The following is an 11,133-nucleotide window of genomic DNA, read 5'->3' on the forward strand; positions in this document are numbered from 1 at the left end:
ACTTATTCCACCCCCTCAATCTAGGGTGGAGATCTACGACTGTGATTATAGCTTTAAAGTCTTCCTTAAAATTCTATATAATTATATGAGTTCTATAATGTTTATTTGGAATAATTCGCAAGATAGCATGATGTTTAATGTGCTTGAACATTATCCAGATTATATACCGCCCCAATGGACTTCAAGATTTAAGTAATAATATTTCTATCAACGAAAATTTAAGTGAGACCTCTATTGAGACGAAAGAGATTCACAACAATATTGTTCCTTCATTATGGGATGCTAGATCATGATTATGATAGAGTCTATCACGGAATAATAATAAAACAAAAAGGAAAAGAAAAAAGGGAGCGTGAGAATGAATGAAAAAAAGAAAATGCAAGTTATATTACCAAGCAAATCAATATAGCATTATACAAGATGAACAAAACAACTTCAATTCAATGGCAAAATAATGGCCATATACAATTGGGGAGTTAACTAGTTGAGATCCATCTGTCATTTTCATGTTACCATTCTTTTACAAGTGTAATCGAAGAGGACCTGAAACACGCCTCTAGTATCTCTCTCGTCTGGCAGCTTGAGAAGCCGAGCAACTCTTAGAAACCCAGAATGTTGCTTATGCACACAAGCTTCTGTGATTTCTGGCTTCACTTCTTGCTTCGAAGCTGGCTTTGGCTGCGTTAACGCCCATTGCATTGCCCAGATTGCCAACGGCCGCATGTACGCTAGAGATCTGTATCGCCCCTCTGTCGTCCACCCTTCTGGTGTCTGGAAAGCGTAGCTACACAGGGAGAAACAATCAGAGCTCAATATCGGCTGAGAAATAACTCTGATGTGAGATCGCCTCTGAAGAGATAATAACATAACTTGAACCAAACAGAGTTATATAATATTACCGTACTCACATTACCTACTAACCAAACAGGGTTATATAATATCAGCTTGATGATGTAAATGAGTAAAAGAGTGTTGTGTTTACTTACCCGAAACCTTTTTCAGACCATACAGTCTCATAGACTCCACTGGCAGTTTTAAACCCCAAATCAACCATGTCTTCGTGAATCATGCCTGCAGCAACAGCGTATGTAATGCCAGACCATACCTCTCTTGCCTGCATGCAAGACAGGTCAACTTCACCATTCGGCTGCATCCCATTCACTGCTCCGCGTCTCCCATCCTTGACATTTACAACGTTGAACTTAAAAATGGTTTGAAGGGTAGTTCTAGCTTGTTGTTCATCAACAATAGGTTCAAGGCCACATGCTCGAGCATACCTACAAAATAAAGATGAAAGAGAATCACAAAAGGAATTGTGATTCTAGTGTGGAAGGAGACATCCATCATGGTGACAAAATATGGGATTAGAATTAATTGTTTTATACGAAAAAATTAAGATATTCATAGCTTACCCATCAAACATAGTTTTGTTTCACTAAATGCATTGATATATGATGAATTTCAACAAGTTTGAAGCATACCATTGTCCGGCCAACTGATCAGCTTGAATGGATGAGCTCACTCGGCCACCACAGTCATCATAGTTGAAGTAAGAACCATTCCACAGTTTCTGATATGCTTTCTTTGCTTTCTGGAATTTAAACCAAAAGTAGTCTTCAGAACCCTCGTCGCCTACTTCTCGTGCTAATGCAGATGCAGCCTGCAAGGCTGCCACCCATAGTCCACCACAGTATGCACTCACACCAGAGACAGACCATACATCGTATGTCTGATCAGGAAATCCTTCATTTTCTATCATCCCATCTCCATCTTTGTCAAACTGGTCCATATAAGCAATTGCCATATACACAGAAGGCCAAACAGCTTCTGCAAACTTTTTGTCACCTGTGGCAACGACATTCCTGTAGGCTTGCAGAACAAATTTTGAATTTAAATCTTTCCACCTATCTGTATTATGGAGATTATAAAAGTTCACTTCGAACCATGGATCATTCATTCCAATATCATGGGGTACAGCCCCAAGGGCTTTTCTAATTGCCAACTTTCCGTCGTGCAAAAGTTCCATCTTACCGGGATCATGCATCATGACTGCAGCTGCATAGTCTCTTTGTATGCTAAGTTCAAGTTTGGGGAATAGCATGACCAAGGCAAACGATGCGTAGAAATGAACATCATATGTGTTGCACATGAGATATTCACTTCCTTCAAGATATAAGAACTGGCCGACATTTTCCTCTCCCTTTTGAAGAAGATTTGTCCCAAAAGCAGCATTGGCCGTTAGAGGAGTTTGAATCTGCTGAGGTACTGATGTCATCCTTTCAAGAATAAGAATAGCAGTGTCATTTGGGTTGGATTGCTCACCGGTGTTTTTAGTATCTGAATTAGATCTATCAATGGAAAATTTTCTATCACCAATGGTTGACAAACTATGCACCGGTGGCGAGCCATCTACAGATGGAGCAAGTTAAGTTCAATAACTATATTTTTTAATTAATGAATAATCAGGCTTAAACATCATCATTAAAGTAAAAAATTTGTCCTCCAAGTACCTGTCCAAATTGTTCCTCCCGAAATAAGGTAATAGAGTTCATTAAACAGAGTAATGGGATACCTGTAATAAACCACAAGAACTATAAAATCAGCGTGCATAGAATCTCCAAATGAAAACACAATCTCACCATTCAGGATTCCTCTTGTCCTCAAGAATTGGTTTCTGCCATTCTTCTATTTGTGATTCCCACTGGGAATGCTCTGTGTTGTATCAAGAAACATTAAAAGACTCAGTTGCAAAACAATGTTATAGATAAAGCAAAGTCAAAGGAATTTTGGTAATTGAACTAATGAGAAGAAGTGAAAACCAGTAAGTGTCCTTGGTAGAGCACAAGCCTAGTTCAAGAAAAACAGAACAAAGAATTTAGTATAGCATATTACCATGAAGAGCATCATGAGCAATATTTGCAGCGGCACGACCAAGAGTACCATAGAATTTAGTATAGCGCCTGTGTTTAATAAACTATTCAGAAAAGGGCAAGAACCAAGCAACTTATCAGGGATGTATTTGACTACCTACCTATGGTAGGTTCTCCCACTTGGAAAACTTATTTCTGGGCAAGCCCATGCCAATGCAAATGTGACATTATGCTCCTTCTCAGCTGGAATAGTCAAAGAAGCAGCAATGGCAGCCCCAATCACTGCCCCCGGTTCAGAAGGTGCAGAAATTTCTTCAGACTTGAGGCGGTCAAAGGATCCATACTATCAGAAAAATAAATAAATAAATAAACAAAACAAAACAGTGGAAAGTTTGTCAAGAATAATACTACTATGATAACAAAAAAGAAAAGCTGAAAAAAGAAATGAAGTTTATTTTGATTATAGGTTAAAACCAAATAAATTACAACCATTATCACTCTTTCAGTCCATAGACTGCTGTTGGATACGCACAGAACATCTTAAGTTTATTTTCTCTCAATTTTCCTCAATATACACCACATATTTTCAAATAAAGTCATTTCTCATTTGATACTTTATTGCCTTCTCATTTTTATATCTTAACATTCTTATCTCATGATTCTTGTCTCAATTAAATCCATCTGATGGGCACTTTGATTTTTTATTACTGTACATCACATTCAGTCTAGTGTCGTTTAATAGGATAACATGAACTCTGATGTATAAAAACTAACAGTAAGAAGTAATGAAAAGTGCCCTTCAAAAACCCCTTTAAAACCACATACAGTATGCATTCTAGTCAATAATGCAATAAAGGATTAATTAACTCCAAGGATTACTCTTGGTTTATTGCAATGTAAGTTATGTAACTGAAGATTTAAAATAATATGAAATAAATATATAATGAGGACCTGTGACCTGAATGTCCAAATTAAGGAATCAAAATTTTGGTCTTAGGGAACCTAAAAAATAAACCAATAAATCCAGGTGAATTACATAAAAGTGCAATCAGACCTCTTTTATTTCACTCCACATGTCTTTTGCAGTAATGCCTTGCGACTCCCCAGATATCACAAAGGAAGGGCACTCAGAGACATGAACCAAATCAGTTTCTTCTGCTGCAATTGCAAAATTTACTGAGGGCAGTCCATTCGCAGTCCTGTATTTGAGTAGGTATTGAGATACAAACATTCCAAGGTCTGTGTTCTTACATTTTAGCCCAACTACAAGGCCTCCCTTCACTAACTTTAATCAGGAAATAACTTACAAATGGTGCAATAGGACACCACGAGTACCATTTTCCAGCCTGTCAAGCAATGACATTTAAGGTCACAAAACATAAAAGAGTTAGATTAAAAAAATGAAAATTTTAATCTGACTGAAGGATGGGGGTCAAGTATAATACACCAAATTCTTTGCCACAACAAGACTCACCTGAACTTTGAGTTGAAATGATTACCAGAACATCCAGAATCTCCACCAACTGAATTCTGGGGATCATGTAAATAAATTCCTAGTCACGCAAAACTTAACTAAATATACTGGACAGGGTTGCAGACAAGCTTTTGACAAATATTACTGCGTCCATATAAGAAATGCAACAAGAAAATATGTTAATAGACTCGTATTCTGAAGTCAACTATAGAAGGAAACTTACTGCCCATGTGAAAAGCAACGTAACATCAGCAGGTGTCTGCTCCAAATTAGAAATCTGAAGAAAATAAAATCCAACCTTTTTGTGTTAGTGAAACATAGAAATTACACAAGAAAGTAAAAGTTGGAGGGTGCAGGGGGGTAGGCAGGAGTTGGTGTAAGGTGGAATTAAATTAATGAGAAGCACTTTCTTACGGTGAATGTAAAGACTGCTGTAGGCAGGCTGCTATCTTTGTAGTTATGAGGGATAAAGGGAGAAATCTGACGACAAGTTATTTTAAGTGCTGGGTCAGGTTCACCTTGAATTGAAGCAAAAGTGTTGATGCCATGAGACAACTGTTTAAGTAGGATACCAGGATAGAGTGTATAATAGATCAACATCAGATTACCATCATATATGGTCCAAGCCCTTGGAAACAAGGCATGGTAAGTAGAGTTTCTCCCTCCAAGGTTCCAGTCCCAAGATCCTATCCCAGAAGCTGAAGTATCACTGTTCATCCACAGAATATCAATAATATTTCTGTTAAGGCTTACATACAGACAATTGACACTCAAATACACAACTATTTTGTTATTTACTTCCTACACCCATTAATTTTTCTAGCAAATGAATGACACTCAAATAGACTGCTAATTTGTTAGTTGCTTACTCTAGCACTTCTGGGCTTCTTGGACATAATACTGTAGAATATTTTTTATCATTTGGGCGTGAAACAAATACCTGCACAATGAATTCAAGCCAGGCTAAGCCACATTCTCCTGGAACATTCTTTAATACCAACAGTTAGTCTGTGCACTCTCTCTTCAATAAAAAATTTTCATTTTTCTACTCTCTGGCATGAATTAAGTGGTATAGTTTTCCCCTCTACAGAATAGAATTGATATCAGTTGATTCTTTTTCTAATTTATTTAATACTCGAGTCTCCAATATTTCCATAAGGTAAAGTAATGTTTCTATTCAGAAATTATGAACAAGTAGTGAAACTCAAAAATTTACAATGGATACAGTATACAGCATTAAACAACAAACTTACAGAAAACTGGTTTGCAAGAACTGGTTTGTCTTCACATATTCTTGGAAAGAATTGCCAACGCAGAAACTCGCCTTTGTAGCTTCTGCCTATGCTTCCTGCACTGAAAATTTTCTCCTTTTGTGTTCAACTCAACTAATGCCTTAGTACCAATCTAGTTGCAGTCAACTACATGAACCCTATGTCTACACTTACAGAAGCATTCAGAAGCAAGGACCAAGTCCATGGTACTGAAAACAGTTTCTATTTCAAGTGACAAATTCCATTGACATAGAAAATGTTCAGACATATGGATCAAACTAACATCATTAAGGGAATGGGATTGGGCGGGAACCCTTACATGAAAGTTCTCTCTCACTCAGCATATATTATGCTGACATTCATAAAGGGCAAGGAAATGGCATCTGCTTCTCTCAGGGATATTTTAGAGCTCTTTCATCTTTGTGCAAAATGTGAATATTTAAGACAGAAGCTGGGAAAAACAATAGAACTTAACTATAATTTCAGGGCCTATGGCACTACGGCAGTGTAACTATACACAAGATTCATTACCAAAAAATATTTCCTTTTGTAGGAAGTTGTCATTCAACACATCACACTCAAATTATTCAAATAAAGGTCACAGTGCCGTACCCCATACCACCCAGAGGAACACCTTGGCATGACGAGAAAGGACGTCTAGTGAAAGGATCAACAAATAATCCCTCCTGTGAGATTAACAAATAGGTTTTTGATGCTTGCCTACAATAATAAAAAAAAAAATGAAAATAGACTATTGAACATATGCATAGAAATTTACCTTTCCTTTTCTGTCTTGTAGACCTCTCCACAGTCGATAGCCAATTGGAGCCTACCCAAAAAAGAGATGTTGTGAGAACAAAACTACCAGACACAAAGGGATTGGCAGAGCTTAAAAATAAAATTTGAATAAGAATGCATGGCTATTTACACCTCACTGGAGCATCAGAAGTATTCTGTTATATTTTTACATAGTTGAAGCTTATCAAATTGGAAAAATTATAATCTGGTTTCAAATGCAGATTATATCCTACAGATCCACACTGAATAAGATTCGAGAAAATTTTATGAGAAATATGAGGACATAAACATTTTTGAGAAAAAATAAAATCAATAGAATTAGTTTGCATTTTCAAATATTCAAGATCCATTTCAAATGAATAAAATATTGAATAGGTAGACAATAACACAACAGCAGCAACAATAATAGGACACTAAACCGTACATAGTTTTTTTCAATTGACTCTAGTTCAAGGAAAAACTGGAGAATATGTGTCACTCTTTCTATCTGAAATATACACAGCAGTAAAATGTCCATGTGAATTTTAATGCATACCATAGCAACCATCTCTTTCACAGTGATGTTGAATTCTGACAGGACAGTGTCCTCTGTGTCAAGTTTGCGCTGCCAAGTCAAAGACGGATGTTTCCCAGGGTTGACCATAACCTTGAAAGAGAAAGTAAGGAAGCCAGAGTTTAAAAAGTAGTTAAACAATAGAAATGGGTATACTTTTATAATAACAATTAGCACACTGCTAAAATGGGTATACTTCTATAATAACAATTAGTACACTGCTAAAATGGGTATACTTATATAATACTGTAACAATTAGTATACTGCTAAGGGGTCTCTTACTAGAATTGAAATTGAAACCCATTAACTATTTTCTTCACATGTTTGATCAAAACTCAAATTTGCATATCCACTATAAGTTGGTTACAAAGTTGTACAAAAATATGGATACACTGAGATTGAGAGGCCAATGTAAATTCAACATCTTTGATTGCCTGGTTTTGAATATTGTGATAAGTCAGCCTGCTTTTCCAACCAATCAAACTGAGGTTCTGGCCTCTTAAACAATAAAAATCTTTCTTCACTGTGGCATTCCAAGTTTTCAGGCAGCATGAATAAGTTATAATCACGAGGTTGCTCTCTAGTTCAAAAGAAACACTTTGATGCCATGCAGAGAAGTGTTAAAGCTGAGCATTTCTCAAAATACATAACAGGACATCAGGAAAATGGGGGAAAATGTCACAAATGAACAAAAAATAATAATTGTTCAGCAAATAGCATAAGTAGCATATAACACTGAAATGTCAAATGTGTGTTTTCACTAAAAACTTAAACTATTAGTGCAAATACACACAGATTACTTTATAGTTTATTCACATCACCAGTAATTGGGCTGAATACTGGTTGATGGGACTTTATGTCTACTCTAAATCTCTAATACAATATTGACATATTTGCTCTATTTCAACTAAAAGTACACATTCATTGCCTTATATTTGCTCACAATCATATAACTTACCTTGTCATGCTCAGAAGATTCACCTTCTCCGCCATGAAAACCATTAGCCAACATAGTTCCTGAACGGCAATAAGATCAGCCAATCCACTGCTCCTTAGCTTCAAAATTAAGCAAAGAAACGATACAGATAAAATCATCCACAACAGCAAATACAACTGGATATTAATCCCTTGTTTAACAACAACGACAGCAAAAATAAAACCTTCGATCAGTGAAGGCGGATCAAATGGCGATGATCCAATTTTTTCTTGGTTAACAGATACGGACCGGAAAAAATAACCGCAGTAATTGCAGAAACAAAGGAGAAAAGAGAAGTGAAAGCGCTTTATGTCGATTAGCGCCGGATCAGAGAAGAGATTGGGGCGAAATGCAACATGAGATTGCGAAAGCTAACCTGAGTGGATGAGCAAAGTGGCAGTTAGCGATTAGCAGATAGAGAAGTTGAAAGCGTACTGATGAAAAGAAACGTTGCGGCATAATACTGGCACTGTGGTCTGTGAACGCCCTTTATGTGCTTGTCTTGTCTGGCACTCTGGCAGTTGGCAAAGTATGGTGGGGACCACGACCTAAAACGACGTCGTCTAAATTTATGAGCTAGAATAATTTACATTATGAGTTAAAATAATAAAATTTCTAAGATAAAAGATAATATATTTCATGAGTTATAAAAATATATGTTAAAGTAAATCGCGTGAAAAATAAAATTACATGAAACAATGTCCTTTTTAGATCGTAACTCACACAACTATATGGACCACGGTCCACTCAATAACTATTGCTGGCAGTTACTTTGTTCAAGCCCAATCACAATGTTTTGTTTTTTTTTTTTTTTGGGTTGCATAATAGCCCCACCATTTTTCTTAAATTCCATATCTTTCAAGCGAGTTAGATAAGTGTAAACTCCAAACTTAATAATTTTTCACCACTATTTTGCCCTATATATGAATGAAGGCGATAAATAGTGAAATGTATCTCAACTAATCACGGTCTACACAATAATTTGCCTCAACTTATTTACTTTCCTTTTTCTTTTTCTTTTTATAAAGTTTTGACTGGATGATTGGCCCGTTATGCTGTGAAACCGTGTCGACCTTGCAAGGTGGACACGGTTCTATGTTTATAATTACTGAACTATATGTTCATAATTATGAAGATATATATTTATAAATTTTGAACTTCATATTTATAATTATTGAACTCTATATTCACAATTACAGAATTCTATGTTCATAATTACAGAACTATATGTTTATAATTATAAAATTATATATTTATAATTTTTGAACTTCATATTCACAGTTATTGAATCTCTATATTCATAATTACAGAACAATATGTTCATAATTATGTTCACAACTCTATGTTTATAATTATATAACGGCAAATTATACTGTGCATCCGTATGCACCATGCATGGTGCATACGGATGCAAAAACGACGTCGTTTTAATAAAACGCGCGTCTCCCCTTAAAAAAAAATCAGGTTCGATTCCCAGCAACAACATATGAACTAAAATTCCATAATCGATGAACTATAATTCCATAATCTAATCTATGAACTAAAAATTCAAGAATGAATGAACTAAAATTCCATAATCTATAAACTAAAATTTCAGAATCGATGAACTACAATTCCATAATCGATGAACTATAATTCCATAATCAATGAACTATAATTCCATAATCTATGAACTAAAATTCCAGAATGAATGAACAATATAATGTTGTTGCTGGGAATCGAACCTGAATTTTTTTTTAAAGGGGAGACGCGGGTTTTTTAATAAAACGACGTCGTTTTGGCATCTGTATGCACCATGCATGGTGCATACGGATGCACATCATAACGATTGTTATATAACTCTATATTTATAATTATGAACAATTTTAGAACCGTAACAATTTTAGAACCATATCCAATTTGTAAGGTGGACACGTTCGACGTGCAATTTATATCCTACACCACGGCGCGCGTTGCACTATACGCCCAGATGCAAAACGACGTCGTTTTAATTATTTTTTTTTTTGAAATTTCCCGTCCCAGTGAATGGCAGTAGTTTTTTTTTTTTAAAAAAAACCCGCTGTTCAAGAATGTACATAATGTTATACTAGAATACACATAATGTTATACATGAATGTACATAATTATATAACAAAATATACATACTCTTTTTAAAAGATAATACACATAATCTAACATAATACATAATAAACATAAACTTTTAACATAATACACATCAACTATTAACATAATACACACAAATTTTCTGATTCGGATGTACATAATTATATAAAAAGAATGTACATAATTGTATAAAAAATACACATAACTGTATGAACCAATACACATAACGTTGTGAACAAATACACATAACGTTGTGAACAAATACACATAATCTCAGCAACTTCCTATCGCGCCTCCCAACACTACCCCAAAACGACGTCGTTTTGGGAGGCGCGCGGCGCACAGTGCTATGTGCGCCGTGGTGTAGGATATAACGATTGCGTTCGACGGCATAATTTGCCATGATTGGCTTGGGTAGCCCAATGGGCCCATTTAAGCGATGTAGTGGGCTAAATCAAATCTCAATTTTATTTATATATTTATTTATTTTCAAACTAGTGGACCCCATGCAGCCTTCTCTCATTCCTTTCGCGCGAGACGTTGGTCGTTGGCCGTTACAAATATTCTCCATGTTTTATTTGTTTAGTTAGTCAATAATCACCTGCTTAGCTTCATAATAATAAAAGTTTTATTTCATTGAAAATATGCTCCCTACTTTGATTGTCGTGAATGAGAAAAAAAATGAAATTGAAAAAAAAAAAAAAAAAAAAAAAAGTAGTGAAAGGACAGTCGCATTTGTAGGGGACGCCTGCAAATCGGAGAATCAGCGTGCATTGACTCCATTGTTGTCCCTCAAAGGTTCAGTTTTATTTTTGGGATTACCGACAATACAGGAGAAGATACAGATCGGAGATTCCTGCCCCCATTCCGCATCTTCTTTCTCATTCTTCTTCTTCTTCTTCTTCACATTTTTTCTCTATGAAATAGACGCGACTCTGTTCAATTCGACCGGAATTATTGATTTTATTCCGATGTGACATGCGAACACCGGGGCTTTGATCCCAGCGTTCGCATTTCAGGATCTGGGTTTTGTTCTTGCCCGCGTTTGAGATCGTCGTATCCAGGTATGTTTGCCACATTTTTTATTT

At 35.8% G+C, this 11,133-nt stretch overlaps 1 protein-coding gene across 3 annotated transcripts; it reads right to left on the reverse strand.

The window, feature by feature from the left end:
- Window positions 1-366: 366 nt before the first annotated feature.
- Window positions 367-8,401, reverse strand: LOC109164898 (non-lysosomal glucosylceramidase-like). 3 transcript variants are annotated; one of them, XM_019313448.1, is made up of 20 exons: window positions 8,319-8,401; window positions 7,925-8,022; window positions 6,949-7,059; window positions 6,394-6,444; window positions 6,228-6,301; window positions 5,598-5,697; window positions 5,214-5,284; window positions 4,953-5,053; window positions 4,759-4,862; window positions 4,568-4,621; window positions 4,345-4,400; window positions 4,178-4,216; window positions 3,925-4,069; window positions 3,032-3,213; window positions 2,893-2,960; window positions 2,640-2,712; window positions 2,511-2,572; window positions 1,482-2,409; window positions 987-1,277; window positions 367-784 (listed from the first exon to the last, which is right to left on the reverse strand). In XM_019313448.1, exons 2-20 carry the CDS (start codon window positions 7,976-7,978, stop codon window positions 505-507), a joined length of 2,844 nt encoding a protein of 947 aa, XP_019168993.1. In that variant the 5' UTR covers window positions 7,979-8,022; window positions 8,319-8,401; the 3' UTR covers window positions 367-504. The 3 variants fall into 3 exon arrangements, with proteins under 3 accessions (XP_019168993.1, XP_019168995.1, XP_019168994.1); XM_019313450.1 differs by having other exon boundaries at window positions 433-784; window positions 7,925-7,983; window positions 8,319-8,391; XM_019313449.1 differs by lacking the exon at window positions 8,319-8,401 and adding an exon at window positions 8,127-8,299 and having other exon boundaries at window positions 433-784.
- Between the last annotated feature and the right edge of the window lie 2,732 nt (window positions 8,402-11,133).

Source organism: Ipomoea nil, unplaced genomic scaffold (genome assembly GCF_001879475.1).
Source record: "Ipomoea nil cultivar Tokyo-kokei standard unplaced genomic scaffold, Asagao_1.1 scaffold3069, whole genome shotgun sequence".
In the NCBI taxonomy this organism is placed as follows: domain Eukaryota; kingdom Viridiplantae; phylum Streptophyta; class Magnoliopsida; order Solanales; family Convolvulaceae; genus Ipomoea; species Ipomoea nil.

Excerpts from the sequence above, each read along its gene's own strand:
- LOC109164898 (XM_019313448.1), bottom strand. The coding sequence starts at position 7,978 with ATGTTGGCTAATGGTTTTCATGGCGGAGAAGGTGAATCTTCTGAGCAT. Across the intron at positions 6,302-6,393 it reads TACAAGACAGAAAAGGAAAG|GAGGGATTATTTGTTGATCC; the intron begins GTAAATTTCTAT and ends TTAATCTCACAG. Across the intron at positions 2,410-2,510 it reads GGGAGGAACAATTTGGACAG|ATGGCTCGCCACCGGTGCAT; the intron begins GTACTTGGAGGA and ends CTCCATCTGTAG.